This window comes from Achroia grisella, unplaced genomic scaffold (genome assembly GCF_030625045.1).
Source record: "Achroia grisella isolate CSIRO2021 unplaced genomic scaffold, CSIRO_AGI_Agris_v1 utg21250, whole genome shotgun sequence".
Taxonomy (NCBI): Eukaryota; Metazoa; Arthropoda; class Insecta; order Lepidoptera; family Pyralidae; genus Achroia; species Achroia grisella.
Window position 1 is genome coordinate 44,668 of NW_026712711.1, and position 19,683 is coordinate 64,350.

The 19,683-nt window shown below is 33.6% G+C and overlaps 1 protein-coding gene across 1 annotated transcript; it reads right to left on the reverse strand.

The window, feature by feature from the left end:
- Positions 1–18,963: 18,963 nt before the first annotated feature.
- Positions 18,964–19,452, reverse strand: LOC131842127 (uncharacterized). The gene has a single exon (XM_059190645.1). It carries the CDS (start codon positions 19,450–19,452, stop codon positions 18,964–18,966), a length of 489 nt encoding a protein of 162 aa, XP_059046628.1.
- Between the last annotated feature and the right edge of the window lie 231 nt (positions 19,453–19,683).

Sequence of the window (19,683 nt, forward strand, 5' to 3'; positions counted from 1 at the left end):
GTCCTAGATAACCACTCAGTTATCAACTAAACAGAAGTCCCTATTGGTTGTAGAAATCTCCACAGGGATCGTGGTCTAAAACCTTCATTGCGAGCTTTGACCCATCTCTCCTCAAATGATGGAACATGTGACTTCATCATAAATTCATCGATCTGAGCCTCTCTCTCCTCCTGGTGAAAACTTCCACAACTATTACAAAAATTATATTTCCTTACTAAAGCCTCCATAGAGATTTACGGATCATAATATATCATCAAAAACTATTGGAAAATGTCACTTCAATAGTTCAATCATCGATACAAGTATTTTCCTCCTTCTAGTGAAGCCTTCAGTAACCAGAAACCCCCAAGCGACATCTTTTGTGGAATGTATATAATCTTCGTATGGGTTTATTCGTCTATTAATTATCTATTTAATTTGTGCAGTGTATAATAAGTTGTAATATAATAAATGTAATGCGTCCTAAACTTTACCCACACAATGCTGCATATCCAGAGTAGCAACATATCGCTATATTGATACACTAGCCATACAACATGCTGACGGTAAAGTTTAGGGTGTGTGTCCTAGATAACCACAGTGTTATCAACTAAGTTAAGTCCCTACTGGTTGTAGAAATCTCCACAGGGATCGTGGTCTAAAACCTTCATTGCGAGCTTTGACCCATCTCTCCTCAAATGATGAAGCATGTGACTTCATCATAGATTCATTGATCTGAACCTCTCTCTCCTCCTGATAAAAACTTCCACAACTATTTATTATAAACTTCACTTACTTGCTAAAGTCTCCATAGAGATTTACGGTTCACATTTGATCATCATAAATTATTGGAAAATGTTACTTCAATAGTTTATTCATCGATACAAACATTTGCCTCCTTCTAATAAAGCCTTCAGCAAAATATATATATAAGACTCAAACATCTTCCTCTCACTACATCTTCCGTGTAATGTAATGTAGACATGTACTAAATATTAACCATGCAATATCTATATATTCAAAATAGTAATCGTAATTTACTATCCCAAACAAAGAACACCACACAGCAAGACATTTAGTGTGAGTAATGAAATATTTGAAATAAGTAATAAATAGTTGAAATAAGTGAATGAAATATTTATTTTGATAAGTAACTGAACTATTATTAGCCATCATTATAAGTACAATAGGGTTTTACTATAACTTCCTTAAATTACCTTTATTTTAGTCCTAGTAAGTTTATTATTAATATAATTATCATATAAAGTATTAGGGTTATTAACAACTATTAAAGAACACAATTAAATTCATTAGCATCTAACGAGGAAATATACGCATTTAATATTAAACTCCTAAACCTCTCAACCTAACTACAGAGAATAAATCAATATAATTCAGATTTAGGTACAAAATGAGACTATTATCGTACTATCAGAAAGACACAAATAAACCATGTTCGTTAAATTTTATATTATGAGTAATTAAACTAAATCAATGTATTCGACAACATATTAATTCCACGCAAATCATAAAATAAATAAACACATGTACATTTGCTAATTAACTTGGCAGTTTATCTAAAATATCCCAATAATACAGTCAAATGATGACGGACATACAGTATATTGAAAGAATTAAAATGACTTACCAATATGTTGACAAGAACGGATATTAAAAGTATTAAAATCACTTACTAAAATCTCCTTATTTACGAATAGTAAAAGAGTTAAATATACACTTGTTACTCCTACGGAAGCTCGCCGTCGCACAGTGGGAACTTTGACTCATTTTCATCTCATAAATCTATAACTTCTGTATTAATAAAGATATATACATGATTTTTTTTCCTGATAATCTTAAATATATATACTTTTAAATAATGTATGCTTTGTGAGTAAAAAAATATTTCTAATAGTTATAGAAAATGTAGGAATACAAGAAATATAGAATTTGTAGACTTACATTTATGTCCTAAGAAGTTTATACAGAAATAAGTAAAAGTATCTACGTAAAAAACAAAAATACTTATAACGATGGCTTACAAGTCACTCAAGAGCTCCTTTGCTTCATCAAAAAGTACTAAATATTTTTAATTGGAAGGTTTTCTTAAACTTGTTATGTATGGGTCAGAGGTATATAAAAATGCGTGTAGAACATCTTTGTTAGAGGCTACCCTCGAACATTGTCTTGCATGATGAAGCCTGAACTGTTTATAGTCTTTGTTCCGTGACTCTTGAGCATCTTCTGAAAGTTGCCCGAGAGGCAAGACAGAAAAGTGACGTATCGTTCTCATTTCATTTCATAACATAAAACAGTTTTATTAATTCCTCATATATACTAGTAATTTCTGATGTACAATGATAATTTTGAAAAAATCTTGTGGCTGTATTGCCGTCATTAGTGTTGCCATCTAACAACTCTTCATATTTTTATACTGTGCCTTGTTCAGATCCAATTTTATGAAAATGCTAAGAGCTTAATGTTTTGAATATGCTGTTATATGTGCCGGTTCATTAATAAGATTACTCATTAAGATTGCTCATTTCATTCTAGTTTTCTGCCGGCAATGCTCGTAAAATATCAACGATGAAACCCTTAAACCCTGTACATATGAGTTCAGTATGAAGTCCACAGGTATCAAGCAATCCCTTGTTTTTCCGTTTCTTTGTCCGAACTGTCTTCGTACGTTTTAGAAGGTCTGCCTCTTTTCTCTGTCAAAGTAGGAGATTCAGGTTCGCATGTAGTTTTTTCTAGATTTACAATGAAAATACCATCCTATCAATTGCTATTTTATTTAAAAACTGTTCTTTCTTTCGACCACATTTCGTATAGCGTTGACGAAACTGAGTTATGAAGGACTTCTAAATACTTGCGATAATTTTTGCTATATTGGCATCTGAAGATTCGGTAAAATTATTTCGTATATAGTTTGAGATAGAATCAACATAATTTGTATCACTTTAAATCAATAAGAGACTTAAGTCGCATCTGGTACACGAGAATTCACTCATTGGGGCGAGATGAGTAATTAACAATTGTTTAGTAATGACAAATGCTTATGAAGAACTGTAATATTTCATATGCAAATACATACACTATTTTATACTTGATAATGATCATATACGTGTGCAAAATTACTTGATAAAAAATATTTATCATTATGCGGTATAGAATAGGTCTGTATGGGAATGGGAACTATATACTGAGTGAAATAGTTGATAAAAGTAAGGCAAAAGATAAAATATAAAGTAATAATTGAGCAAAAAGTATTTTTTTGAGTATTCAGACAGAGAATCTCAAATAAAGAAGAAAATCTTAATATACGTACTTAGAAAAAACAAATCTCACCATGATATTATACTCGATTTAAATATTTTACGCAGTGAAACTGCAAAAAAAAATGTTATGCCATCAAATTAAATTATATTTCCTAATAAATAAAACCAAATTTAGAACTTCGGCAAGCTTCGGCAACTGTCAAATCTCCAAGTGAAAGTCTGAGAAAAGAAAATAGTACATATAACGATATATGGACTTTTAGTTAAATAATATTGGACTAAACTAAATATATTTTTATTTTATAGTAAAGTACACATTCTAAGCATTCTAAAATGGTATCACACTATATGACTTGATATTGTTTTGATACTATAAACTTGTACCAAACAAATTTAAGTTACAAAATTATTTTTGTATTTTTTTCATTCCTTGACTTTAGAGGCTCTATTCTATGAAGTATGAATAGTCAGAGATTTGAATCATATTTATAATGATAGAGTAACTCTTTGGCTACAAGTTGAGGTATTATATATGCACATCCACTGAGTTTTAGAAAAAGTATTTATGAGATGGCTTTCTTAGGCGAGTTCCCACTGTGCGTCGACTACCTCAAATTTCGATTGCTCACCTACCGGTACTACAGTCCTACCGGACTTTGTTTTTCCCAAAATATATATATCTAAGCATAACTCAGCGTGAGAACTTCGTTCTTAGGTAGTTCACACTCATTACACAGGATGATTTTAATTTATTTTGTAATTCTTTTCTTTATCCTAAATTTTATTTTGTTTTACAAATATTTTTACTATATAAATTATAAATAACCATTTACCGCGTTTGCATATTATAATTACTTAATTTATTCATTTAATGCTGATATAACATCGTAATAAATCGCAAACACATATATAATATGTAATTAATATTAAAATCATAAAAATAGTAATAAAAATAAAAATGTAATTTATAATTTACTTAATAAATAATTATAATTAGATAAACGTTAGTATTCATATATAAACGCTCATTCTGTTGATACTATTATTTTACATACTGTGTTTTTATAAGATTCTAATAAATTCCTTTCTATTATCAAAACCTGAACTAATGTTTCAATACAATTAATTCCTTAGAAGTCGTTTTCTATTTATCTATTTAAATCATGATCTCTTACAATGTAGTAAATTGGAACATCCTATGTATTTGTCGGCTTTTTCTTTGTTAAACACAAAGGATGCCGTTCTATTGTCCTATTTGCTAGTAAATATGTTTACAGAAAAATATTTAACAGTTCTTAATGGTTTTGTTTTTAACACACGTGTAATATCTGTAGATAGTGTGTTTGTCGGCCTTCTTTTGACGAACACAAAAGGATGCCGCCCTATTGTTTTTTCCGCTAGTAAACATGTTTACATATATACATTTAACAGTTTTTAATGGCTTTATTTTGACACACATGTAATATCTATAGATAGTTATAGCGAACTATCCTTTTTCTGGTGTTGAAAGCTAAATACACAATATTGATTTTATTTAATATTTTGTACTATTTTACATATAACTTATTTTATGTATTTTATTTATCAAATAAGACGATGCTTCTATTACAATTATTTTGTCAATTAATAACAGAATATAGGCTAATTTATTCTATGTTTAGTTATCAAATACAATTTTTGAAGTGAATATTTTTAATATGTACATTTTTATTGTTATTTCCTTTTATCACCCATTTTATACAAAATATGACGTTAAAACTAAAATGAGTACTAGACGAACCGTCACAGTCGACCCCCTAATTATCATGGAGTTTATCAGAATGATAATTACATTAGAATTACCAACTAACCTACCTACCTATTTCTTTCTTTTGTTTTATTTGCTTTATTTTCCTTATACATCTTATAAGTCTTAATCCTTAAACAATTATTATTATTATTTTCTTTTATCATAATTTTATAAAATATAAAGTGTTAACTAAAATGAATACCAGGCGAACCGTCACAATGTATCTAATGTGTGTAATTATGTAATTTTATTAAAAGCACACATTACATACATCAGATTATACTATTAGCTATTCTGTTTGTTCAATCAATCAATAATATAATAGCTTGAGGTTGAGGCAAATATACCTAGAATACTGCTTCGGTAAAGTGTCATCGCATATTAATCTATGGTAACCTTAAGCCAGCTTGACGTTGCATCGAAACAGATGATATCCATCCGGACAGATTAATCTAAAGGGACTCTGTTCAGTGTTACGACGCTGGAATAGATTTACCTCCGTATTTACAACGTTGGAACCTTCAACAGATGCATTTAACTATTAATGTTTTATTATTTTCTATCGAATTAAGAAGTTAGAGAAAAATATTAAACATGTATATATTTATTAATAAAAAACAGTTGAATAATATTTGTTTCTGGGTATTAAATTTTAATTCATCTGGACTATAATAGCCGTCGGAGTATAATTTATCCGAATATGATTGTCTCATTACAATTCTCGATTATAACTAATTTCATACAAAAAATCTTCGCCTTATGGGAGGTATGGAATGTAGAGAGGACTACAGGTCTTACAAAATTCTTTTTTTTTTTATTAATAATGGGTTTGCGCTTGGTATTACCTCATCTAATGGTAAATGATGGCAATACCTAGGATGTAGCGCACTTATCCAGAAAAAATCTATTCACAATAGACTTGAAGAATCCGGGGTTGTATTTCTCCGGGAACACGGAAGCTGGAGGTGTGTTCCACTCCTTGGCAGTGCGTATTAGAAAGGACGATGCGAACCGCTCAGTGCGAATGTGCGGAATTTCTACGACGTACGGATGAAGTACTAGTGTTCGTCGTATACTTCGATGGTAAAAAGGGGAAGGCAAGATCGAATTATGCAGGTCCTGTAACTCCGAACTGTACTCGCCAAGGAATATCCTATAAAACACCGACAGACTGGCCACTTTACGTCGATGTTCTAGCGTCTGAAGTTTAGCTTTTATTAAAGTGTCATCCCCAATTAACCTTAAAGCTCGGCGCTCAACAGAATCTAGGACAGACAGCAAATATTTGGTATATCCTACAAATGGCTAGAATACTCCATGCACGATCAAACTTGAGCTTGGTATAGATTCAGAAGCTGTTCCGGCGTAAACTGTTGCTTTTGAAAAGGATGCCAAGTTTTTTTAGCAGCAGTCGCTGCTTTTTCCTCAATTGAGCGACCAAAATTGAGGCTATAGGTAAGGTTCAGACCTAACACACCAAGACTATCGGTGAGTGGTATGGATACATCCTGTACAGTAGGAGAAAGATCAAATTTACTCTATTTGACACTAAAAAAACACGCCTGCGTCTTAGAGGCATTAAACGCAATTCTGTTAGCTTCTCCCCAGTGAGATACAGAGAGTCGAGTTCACCCGCTCTACGATCTCTTCTCTGAGAGATTGGATATCAACCTTACTTGCTCGTGCATTAGAGACATCTTTATGCAATTGTGCTGTCGTTCGCGTAACCAAACATGCCCGGTCCTAACAAATCGTGAATATGAAGGAAAAAGAGAGTTGCAGAAAGAACTGATCCTAGCATTGATGGCTATGACAGCAGAAATGCTACCATCAACGACGACTTGGATAGTCTTATCATTTAGGAAATCCTCAATCCAGGAGCATAGATTATTGGCGATTCCAAATAAAGGGAGCTTATTGAGAAAGCTAGCGTGCCAGACCCTATCGAATGATATGTCAAGTAAGACAATTAGAGCCTCACCATGCTTGTCGACAGCTTCACCCCATAGATGTGTGGCATGAATTAGAAGAACACCAGTAGAGCAACCCTGGCGTAAGCCATACTGACGGTCAAGGTCAAGAAGGTCATGATCTTCTAAATAGCCAAGGAGTTGAGTATTCAATATACATTCCATCACTTTACAAAGTATGGAGGTTGTTGCGATGGGTCTGTAATATAAAGCATCAGTTCGACTCCCTTTTTTGGGTATTAGATGCACGTTAGCTAGCTTCCACGGCTTACAGACCAGACTAGTTCTCAGAGTGAGACGGTATAACCGTATGAGAATAGGAGACAAGCACAAGACATCGGGAGCATACATTTTAAGGATTATTGCAGGTACACCATCGGGGTCACTGGTTTTGTTGATATCCAGGTTACTTAGTGTTTTAAAATCAGTTTCTGAAAAATACGAACCTCAGGCATTTTAGTACCACAAGCGGGTAATATGGGTAGTGATTGGTTCGTACTGTCCAGTTGCGAATTGTTTGCAAAGAAGGAAGCAAATAAATTTGCCTTCTCTAGCAGTGTATGCCAGTGACTCGTCAGATTTCAACATAGGAGGTACAGATGAACGACTAAAATTCGTTTCGATAGATTTGGCAAGGGACCAAAACGCTTTACTCCCTGATGAAGCAACTTTGGTTCCAACACGAGCAATATGATCAAAACGAACTTTTTTATTCGTAAAGAATGCATTGCATTTTACAACTCTACCCAAGAGTATTCAACATTGGTGCAATAATCCTTGCATAACTATAATGCACTCTAAACACGAATATACAAAAAGACATGAATGACGGTGTTACGTTCGTTAGTCTACAATAACAATATGTTTATGATAAGAAACCCTACGGTTATTACAAACCCGATGGCTAGAAAATAGTAACAGTGTTATCACAAAAAGCTGACAAATATTCATTGTGTTGCTAAACAATGAACAACAACTGTGTATGGCATAGGCATTAGCCGACACCACTACCTGGAGGAGCGAATTACCAGAAATATTGTCACCTTACTTGTATAATTGATTATTGTATTTCAATTAGTCTTGTTTGTATAATTATCTATGTTATGTTAATCAAATAAAATATATTATTAATATATAGGAGAAGCGGAAAGGCTTATTCAACATCTTCAGATCAGTTCTGATAAGTATTCTGTGTGTTGTACTTAACCACAGATATAATAATACAAAATTAATTTTTACATCGCATATTAATACATTGATGAACATTCCATTGATGCAACAGCAATCATTAAACCACATTAAACATATTCATGACACATCAATGGAATGCTGAAATGCCATTAAAAATTTAGGAATAGACATTGGAACATGGGGCCCATTGTTGGTACATATTTTACCACAAAAGTTGGATAGTGACACACACTATCCACAAAAGTTGGATAGTACAATGACTATATGGAGTCATTAAAAACCCTAGAGAATTACCTATATTAAAAGAATTTGTGAATTTTTTGGAAACTAAATTCACAACATTGGAGACCGCTCGTCAAAATTCCTCATCAAATAAAAACATACGTGTTAATTTAAATACAAATGTCTTGGCTTTATTATGAGAATTTGCTCATCTTTTCGTAATCCTTCATGCATCAAGAATGTATACTTTGCATATGTTAGAAGCGTCCTCGAATTTGGTTCAGTCGTCTGGTCTCCCCATTACCAAAAATATAAGGATCAAATCGAATCCGTGCAGAATAAGTTTATGAAATTTCTTAACTACAGATCTTTTACGTCTTCTTCCTCATACGTAGATAGTTGTAAAAAACATGAAATGCTTTCATTGGAAAATAGACGTGTAATGCTAGATATGACGCTCTTATATGATATAGTAAATTCACACATTAATTGTCCGGAATTGCTTGATAGTCTAGGCATATTCACGCCAAAACAACGTACGCGACATACAAAATTTCTGTATACTCCACCTTACCGCAGGAATTACACTCGTAATGAAACTATCACTAGATTAAGTTACATGTACAATGACTACTTTTCGGATTTAGACCTTTTTCGTTTTAAAACACCACTTTTTAAAAAACATGTCCAAAACTTATTGTTCAGTAGAGAACGTGAAAATCCTTCAATTGAACGTCCGTAATGTTTTCCACCTATTAGTAACAAATATTTATACCAAGCACTTAGAATGTCAAGATGATACTTTTTAACTGACAGAGAAACACATTTTTATACACATACAGTGTACGTACTGTATGTAGATTTGGATGACTTTATACATTATATTGTAACGTGATTTACTAATTGTACTTACCCTTACCTGTTCTTTATCTTTGGTTCTGACCTGTTTAAATGTTTAAGTGTGTAACTGTATTGTTTTATATAACCAATTTAAATATAACTTTAATATTAAAGATAAATTCATGAGGTATCTGTTATTGGCTTTACTAACTAAGTAATACTATATATTGTCTACAAATTGTATAAGCTGTTGATTACCTAAAATAAATAAATAAAGAAATAAATAAATAAATACTAAATCCAGTCTGTAATTCCAGTGACCATGGAATTTATTATTGTCGGAAAATTTTAGAAATGCCTGGTTACATGAGAAGGAAAATAGCTACCAAATTAAATCTATGTAATAATTGCCTTTATAATCATAATGGAAAATTATGTTTTTCAAATAATAGATGCCGTGATTACAAAAAAGATCACAATACATTATTGCATCATGTGTTTACCTATAGCAACAAGACACCCGACGCGAACATTACTCCATCGAGTTCAACGACTGCACCGAATTATGTGTAAAGCAGGTAACACGCGACACTAGAACGTGATACTTCCGAAATTTTGCTGTGGCCACTGTAGCAATTAAGGTACAGGCTGCAGATGGTACATACCACAGAATGCGTGCTCTTTTCGATTAGGGCTCTCAAACATCATTAATAACTGAAAACGCGGCTCAGATATTAAAAATACCACGTCAAAGATGCAAGGGGGTAATTACAGGAATAGGTGATAAGGAAAACAGTTATAGAAGAGTAATCACAGTAAATTGTTCCTCACTAAACAGCGATTATACATTTCAAACAGAAGTATATATTATGAAAAATCTAATCAAGAATTTACCAAGTTTTACATTCACCAAACTAAGTTGGCAATATTTAGATTATATCAAGTTAGCAGACCCCGAGTTTTTTATCAGTAAACCAGTGGACTTATTGCTGGGAGCAGACGTTTATTCAAATATAATTATGGATGGTTTATGTCGGTCTGAGCCGACATTGCCAGTAGCACAACAAACACAACTAGGGTGGATTTTAAGTGGCCATACTACAACATATCATAAACAATGTAATGTTATATTACACAACAGTGAGAACATCATCGTTTTTGAGATAGAAGACATCTCAGACCGGTCACATATGACGATTGAGGATCAAAACTGTATAAAATAAATCAGTCGACGACTAAGAGGCGGGAGAATGGAAAATATGAAGTGCGATTACCATTAAAATCAGATTATCAAGAAAAGTTAGGAAATTTTAAAAATAAATCTATTGCACAATTTTATCAACTGGAAAGAAAATTTAATAATAACACTCAAATTGCATCCAACTATAAATTATTTAATAATTGATGATGTAGTGTATGTGGAAACACTAGCAGTTTATTATCTATCGTGTCGAGCCGAGCGTACACGGGCCGCCGTGCGCAAGATGGAAGAGATTCCCTGCGCAAGCGCAGCGGAGTAAAGACGTGGAGCTATGGCTAACGAGCCGATATTACGTCGATAACAACTTACATACAAGAAGACATAAATAACAAATAAGTGAACACTATATGTGGCGACGAGGCAAAATGGATAAAAATAAAGATAAGTACAAAATCATTTAATAAGATATACATATACCTACGGGTACGGAGTAATTGGGTCAAAATCACCAAGGTGGAGAATTAGCATTATCAGCAAATAAAAGTCTAAATTTGGTGTTTTCAAACAAATAGTTATTGTAAATATTACTTAACTCTGTTGATATTAACTGTACCTAACATTTTTTACTAAAATAGTAAAGCACATTTATTAGTATTTAAAGAAATAACTACAAAAATCATTTCGAGAACGCGTCCCAATTACCAAACTTCAGAAAGTAACGTTGGAAATATTAATAAAATAAAATAATTTTGAAATGTTTTTCTTACTCAATGGCTTACAATTTTATCTTAAATCAATGAATTATTGTTATTACTAAAGAAAGAAATGAAATTAAAGAAAATCAAGTCAATATATTGTGTCCCGCAGTGTAAGCATCATTTCAGTGAACGCAATTTTGATTATCAATAAAAAATTTGTTTGTTATCGCAACCCTTAGTTTTCTATGGTACAATGACATGAACAATGTAAACAAACGGTTATCGTCTTTCGTTTTTGCCAAAACAATTGAAAATAAGAGGTAAGTATCTTTCAATTCAATATTTATAGAGCGTACATCAATACGTCATCATACCGGGAATGCGTTTCTCAACTTGGGAAATTGAAAAATAAGTTTTGTAGTGTTTTATAGCAAACAGTAATCTCAAATACTTTACCATAATAAAACTGAAAATGATGTCAAAGATTACTGAGGTCTATAAAAGGCACGCTTATTTAAAAAAGTCATTTCAGGAACGGTCATTTCGGGAGCGTTCCCGGACTTGATGGAGGGTTCTCGAAATGATGATGACGTTCCCGAAATGACTTTTTAAATAAACGCACCCTGATATTATTACTAACGGTTAATCAATTCAGTGTATGTTGTGTTAACATATTGTTTAATATATGTTTAATGTTTTTTGGCAATATGGAGTCTCATATGGCTGAAACAAATAAAAAAAAATCCGAAAAAGCAAGTTAATAAAAATAGTTCGGCTTACTTGCGACAACGAGAGAAATCCAATGCCAGGAAAAGGAATTTTTTAGATATGATGTTGGAGAAAGAGAGTGAAATAAGAAGGGCTAAGGATAGAGCCTACTTTTAGAAAAAAATCTGTAGAGAAAGTTAAAATCATTGATGAGATCAATGAGAGAGGACAGCAAAGAAAAAAAATTGGGAAATGAGCATTAGAAAAATACAGGGAAGAAAGGAAGGCAATATCAGGTATATGTAGTAAACAATACTTTGCCAAATTCGAATGATGAATTAAATGCAGAGCAGTCTTTAGGGAGAAAAACAGCTGAAAGAAAAATTGTTCAGAAGGATAGAGCCAAAGCATAAAATAAAACAACAAGAATAGAATAGAATAGAAAATCATTTATTCAAATAAACTTACATTGAAGCACTTTTGAATAGTCATTACATTTTTTTTAATCTACCGCTCGTTCGGAAAGCTGTCTCATCACAAGAAGAACGAGCAAGAAACTTGCGTGTTGCTCTTTTAAATAATTTTATTATTACTTTACATTTTTAAGTTTAAGTGTGTGAATACAAACCATCAATTAGCACTAATTCAATTAAATACTCAAAAAAAAAATATTGAATACATAACCAACTGGTTAAACAATTAATAAGAGGAAATCAGTCATAGTGATTAGAGCAGACCAGTCCCTACAAGCAGCACCCGTTCACGAGTATGACGGATGAGCCAGCCATCACTGCGCTCGACCATATTTTAGGGAGCCCAATGACCCGGCCCACCAAGCCGCCACAAGTCTGGACATTTTAGTGAGCATGACTACTCAAAACACCAGACCACGTCAAAGCTACTCACAATTGCCATCTGATAGTTATAGTATTCACATTTTACATAAGAATGCATGCGGCCATACAAAAACCGCTACGCTTTCATATTTCTAAAATCAATCAATTAAATCAAGAAAGCAATGAGAAAATTAAATTATAACGTTGTATGCTAATAAACTAATTATTTACTTGATATGTTGTCATCTATGAATTCGTCTATCCTGTAATAGGCTTTCTTACATAAAAATTGTTTAATATAAGATTTGAATTGCCTCTCTGTCAGATTTAATGCAGATTCTGGCAGTTTATTATAAAATCTTATGCAATTACCATAGAATGAATGACTGATTTTGTGCAGACGGCATTTAGGTAAAATAAGCTTATTTATATTGCGTAAGTTTCTACTTGTACAGTCTTTGAGTTTTTTAAAACTCTCTAAGTTCTTCCGTGTATACATAATATTTTCATAAATGTATTGTGAAGTAACTGTGAGGATATTTGAGTCTTTAAAGGCATATACCAGACCTTAGCAGTCACGCATTTATTACTTGTAATCTTAATATTAAGAGAAATAAACTGCCTTCTAAGTATATAATATATAGACCACTAAAGGATATTGATATTCAGCAGTTTAATGCAAATGTAAATTCTATTTTATGGGAAAATTTGGAGGTTAATGATGTAAATATTATGCTAAAAATTTTAATGATTTAATATTGGATTTATTTAATAAATTTACTCCAATTAAATCCCTTTACATAAAGAATCACTCCTATCCTTGGATAACTTACAATATTAAGGAAATGATGAAATTGCGTAATAAAGCATATACTAGATCAAAGATTACTAAATTAGATTTGCATAAAAAATATTATAAGGAACTGAATGCTGTCGTCAGTTTGGCAATTGATGACGAAAAGGTAGCATATTTCAACCACTATATTAATAAATTATCAAACAACCCACGATCTTTATGGAAAAATCTAAAAAAGAATGTTATTAATTTTAAAGAAAAAACAATTGAATTACCGGCTCATTTGTCTAACCCTAATAAACTTAACGAATACTTTTTGAATCTCCCTGGCGGTAAATGTGCAGATCCTACTCTTCGTCGCTTTTTCGAAACTAATAAATTCGGTCCGGCTGTATTTACACTTAAACCTGTAAATTGTTGTAGGTCGTATAATAAAATCTGTCTCAACTAATGTAATAGGTTCGGATGGCATTAATCTAGATATGATTTTGCTTACATTGCCCCGCACACTGCCCATTATTACATCTATTGTAAATAAATCAATTGAAACCGGTGTTTTCCCTGATTTATGGAAAAAAGCCATAGTCAGACCCACCCCGAAAACGGCACACCCTAATGACTACAATGAACTACGACCTATTAGTATTCTGCCTTTTTTGTCAACTAATGGAATACCTTGAGGTTCATAATATGTTACCTCTGAGACAGTCTGGCTTCAGAAAGTCACTGAGTACTGGCACCGCTTTATTAGATGTTGTGGACGATGTCCTGGCGGCACAGGATGTTGGGTATAGTACATTGCTAGCGTTGTTAGATTTTTCACGCGCTTTCGATACTGTTGAGCTTCTAATATCTAAACTTGGATTCTATGGTTGTGATAAAAACGCCTTACAATGGTTTAGTAGTTATCTGTCTGATCGCTCACAAGTTGTTGAAATACAAAATCATAATGGCACAGTCTCGGTTTCTGATGTTAAATTGATTCGAAGAGGTGTCCCCCAAGGCTCGATATTGGGACCGACATTATTTATTCTTTACACTGCTGATATTATTAATAGCATAAACAAATGTAATTATCATATATATGCCGATGACTTACAGTTGTACACTTCATTTAAACCTATAGAAACTCACGTAGCGGTTAATAGACTGAATGAGAATTTAAATCGGATACACAGCTGGTGCGAACAGAACAACTTACTTTTAAATCCTAGTAAATCTAAGGTTATTCTATTTGGTACAAAAAACTTAACGAAAAAAGTATTCGATCAGAACCCACAGATTTCAATTATGGGTGATCGTTTGGAATTTGTATCAGTAGCTCGCAACTTAGGTCTTCTTATGGACCAAAAGTTACATTTTGAGGAGCACGTAATACAGATAATGCGTAACTATTTTTATAGACTCAGTGTTTTATACCGTATCCGCGACTACTTGGATACCAATATGCGAATAAAATTGTGTGAATCACTCGTTCTATCAAAACTTAATTATACTGATACGGTTTTTGGAGAATGCTTACTAACCCGCACAAAAAAAATTATACAGCGTATTCAAAATGCGTGCATTCGATTTTGTTTTCCAGTTCCTCGATACTCACACATCACCTCTTTTTTAAATTCCAATAAAATGTTAAATATGAATGCCCGACGAACCTTGCATTTCGCTTCGTTGCTCTTTGGAATCATACATAAAAAACAACCATCATACTTATTCAGTAAACTTCAGTTTAGTCAACGACTGCCAAGACTTGCATCTCTTTTAATATACCCGCAGTACAGTACGGCGGCATTTCGTGGCAGCTTTCGCTACGCTGCCACGAAATGTTGGAACAATCTACCGCCTCCAATTAAAAATTCAAAATCTGTATCTACATTTAAACAAAAACTTAAGAAATTTCTATTAGAAAATCAAATTTCCACTGTATGACTGTCCGTACTGTATATGTATTTTTTACCGTTTTATATGTGTATTTTCATTTCCATACATTATCATAGCATAGACTTACACCTTATCAAAAGCACCAACAGCGCACGTTCACGCAGGCAACAGTAGGTACACAAATTTTATATTTTAAATTATTTTCTACAAGGTTCCACTGAAAATCAGCGTTTGGGCATTATAGCCCAAACACAAAGCTGAGTGGAAACCAATTTGGTGGCAGCTGTATTTTTAAAATAATTACTTATAATTTTTATAATATGTTGTATGATTGCTTTGTATGCGCCAGATAAATATATTTTTCTTTCTTTCTTTCTAAAGCACTGACGTAATGACTCTCGTGAACCCATACCATAAATAGAACGTATGGCTCTCTTTTGTAAAACAAATATAGTATTTATATCGGCTGCTTTACCCCACAGCAGTATGCCATAAGACATTATGCTATGGAAATAACTAAAATATACAAGTTTAGCCGTCGCCACGTCTGTTAATTGCCTAATTCTTCTAATTGTATATGCAGCAGAACTAAGTCTACTGGCTAATTTTGAAATATGGGGCCCCCATTGTAATTTCGAGTCCACTGTTATACCTAAAAAAACTGTATCATTAACAAAATTTACTATTTCGTCATTAAGCAATAACTGTGTATTTATTAGTCTTACATTAGGAAGTGTAAATTTTATACACTTTGTTTTGCTGGAATTTAATAATAGGTTATTACATGTAAACCAATTTAATATTGCAGACATAGCACAATTTACATCGTCTAATTGATTACTTTGACGTCCAATTTTAAACACTAACGAAGTATCATCCGCAAACAGCACTATATCTGCAATTTTCTCTACCATAAAGGGAAGGTCATTTATGTAGATTAAAAAGAGAAAGGGGCCTAAGATTGACCCTTGTGGAACGCCCATCTTAATATTACCTCCCTTAGATTTTATACCGTCAATATCTAAAGTTTGGACCCTATCCTCTAAATAAGTTCTCATTAATTTTAGATCATTATCTCTTATACCATAATGTTCGAGCTTGTACAAAAGCGTTTTATGATCCACACAATCAAATGCCTTTGATAGGTCACAAAAAACTCCGAGTGCATCCTGTGATTTCTCCCAAGATTCGAAAATATGTGTCATTAGCGCAACACCTGCGTCAGTGGTAGACTTGCCGGCGGTGAAACCATATTGCTGACTGTGAAGCAGTCCGTTAACCCTGAAGTGTTGTAACATTTGATTTAACATTATCTTTTCAAACACCTTACTTAGAACTGGCAAAATAGTATTTTGGCTTTCCACTAACTTTAATGCACACAATATACAAAATATAGTAAAGTACATTTGGCGGACTTAACACCATGCGACATTTTCTACCAGTCGACCATTGGTGGTGCAGAGAATAAATGTTGGCGGTGCAAATATAATAAATGATAAATACAATATATATCTAAGGAATACAATCATAAATTACATAAATATATACAAATATTATATTATACATATATACAAATAAATATATACACACATATATAAAATAAATATATACTCAATAGTCTGACAGTCACAGAACCATAGAGAGTAGAATGGAAAAATAATGAAAGAAAGAGAAAGAGTAGTAAAAAGTTACAAATTGAGATAATGTTCCGGTAGTTAGTATTTAAAATAAATTTTGTTCGTAGCGGTTTTGATATCAAGAGGTAAGTCATTCCAAAGTTTGATAGCCTGAACGGCGAAAGAATAGTGGACGAAACCAGACAAATATGCCGAAACATGAAGTAGAAATCTTCTAGTTGTGCGAAGGGAGCGATTGGTGTTGTCCCCATGGAAGTGAAATTTACTCTTAATATAATCAGGAGAATTTGGATCGTATAAAATGGAGTATAGAGTACATAGAATACGTACATTTCTACGGTAACGGATAGGTAGCCATTTAAGCTGTGAACGATAAGAAGAAATATGATCGAACTTGCGGAGATTAAAAATGAAGCGGATAGAGTTGTTGAGAAGACGATCCAATTTGTTTAAAAGGTCAACATTAATGCTAGAGCAACACACATCAGCGTAATCAAGGGTGGGAAAGACTAAGGATTGGATAAGGAGAATTTTTGTACTTATAGGGAGGAAATTTTTAAGCCTATATATATTACGCAGTGCCATTGTAATTTTTCGACTGATCTCATTAACGTGATTGATTGTCCAGCTAAGAGTACTGTCCATCAATGAACCGAGATTTTTAACATGAGCAGTATAGGAAATAGTTTGATTATTAAAGAGAACTGGAGGCAAAGTGCCATAGTCAATTTTGCAAAGTTGTTGTTTGTTTCCAAGGATTATTGCTTGACACTTGGAAGGATTAACAGATACACCAAACTTTTCGGACCATTTAAGAATATGATTAAGATCAATATTGAGATGATCGATGGCCTCACCAAGCTCAGAAACTATAGCTTGAGAGTATACCTGGAGATCATCCGCATATAGATGGTAAGAGCATTTGAGATTTGTAGTGATAAAATCAATAAAGATAGAAAAAAAGTAAAGGAGACAATATACCGCCTTGCTGAACGCCAGCAACAAGCTCACACCACTCAGATAAAGATTGGTTCATACGAACTGCCTGCTGACGACCACGAAGATAAGATGCAAACCATTTAACAACTGATGATGAAATCCCAAGATGTGCAAGGATGGCGAGTAAGATGTCGTGATCAACGGTGTTAAATGCATTGGAGAAATCGATTAAGACGAGGACAGTTAATTTAGATTGTTCCATGCCCTCCCTCACGTCCTCAGTGATTTTCAGTAAGGCAGTAGTAGTGCTGTGTCCAGGACGAAAATCTGACTGGTAAGGACTCAATAAATTGTTTTTCAAAACAAAGCCAAATAATTGTCTGTGGACAACAGTTTCTAAAATTTTTGAGAGGAAGGACAGGATTGAAATTGGTCTAAAATCCTTGGGAAGTTGTGGGGATGACACTTTAGGAAGGGGAAGTACAAATGCTTTGAGCCAGGGTGTTGGAAACTCGGAGGAAAGCAAAGAAGAATTGATGATGTTAGTAATGATAGGTAGCAAATGTTCAAGTAAGAGAATAATCATTATCCTATTCACATCATCAAAACCAATGCAATTGGATTTTATTGAGGAGATTATCTTGTAGACTTCATCATCAGCAACTGGTACAAATAAAAATTCATCAATAGGACGTTTAGGCCATGAAGTTATTTCAGCTAGAGAAGTAGATTTCAGAGAATCGCTCAATATGAGAACGGTGGAAAAATGCCTGTTTAAGTCATTTAACGAAATAGACGAGGAAAAATCCTCAGATTGTTTGCACAATCCAAGTGATTTGAGAAACTTCCAGGTATTGGCCGAAGAGGTATTTAGTATGTTCGAGTGGATGTGACGGCGTTTAGCAGCTCTTACCATATAGTTGCAGCGGTTGCGCGCAATTTTGAATGCCCTCAACGCACGGTTACGCTTTCTTAAAACCATGTGCACTCCGCAGTTATCAGGGAGCTGGCTGTCTTTTAATTCTGACAAAGTGAGCCGGAGCATGCCTGTCAAAGATTTGGAGAACAGACTGGTTAAAAACGGACACCTTATCGTTTATTGACGAGGCGGATAGTACACATGACCAATCAAAATCAGTCACATCTTTCCCTAAAGTTGACGTGTCAATTTTGGCAAAACTACGCAGACGAACGACGGAAGGCTTAGGCTTGAACGTTTTTATGTAATATGAGACGTAAAGGAGATCGTGTCTGGAGAATCCAGGTGCTGGAAATTGACCATGCTTTAATATGTAATCAGGTGAAGACACATAAACATGGTCAATCCAGGTGTCATGAGAGTCATTGTTAACGTGGGTAGCATTAAGGGGTAACACAGAAAGGCCCACCGACTCCACAATATCGCCCAGCTTACGAGATCTGTAAGTCTCTTTGAGCAAGTCAGTGTTGAAATCACCCATGATAACATGATGTGCATGCTCCGCCATAATATTCGCGAAAATAGATTCAACGTCATGGAAGTAGTCAGTGGAAGGAGGACAATATATAACCCTTAACATCAACCGCCACGAACAAATATTCAGCACCACCTGCCGCAGTTGAGATAGCTAACGTTTTATATGGGAGACCACTCCGTAAGTAAATAGCTACCCCACCACCCCGCCTGTCCACACGATCGTTTCGTATTAAGAAGTACCCTGGTAAACTAACGGTAGTAG

Excerpts from the sequence above, each read along its gene's own strand:
- LOC131842127 (XM_059190645.1), bottom strand. The coding sequence starts at position 19,452 with ATGGCGGAGCATGCACATCATGTTATCATGGGTGATTTCAACACTGAC.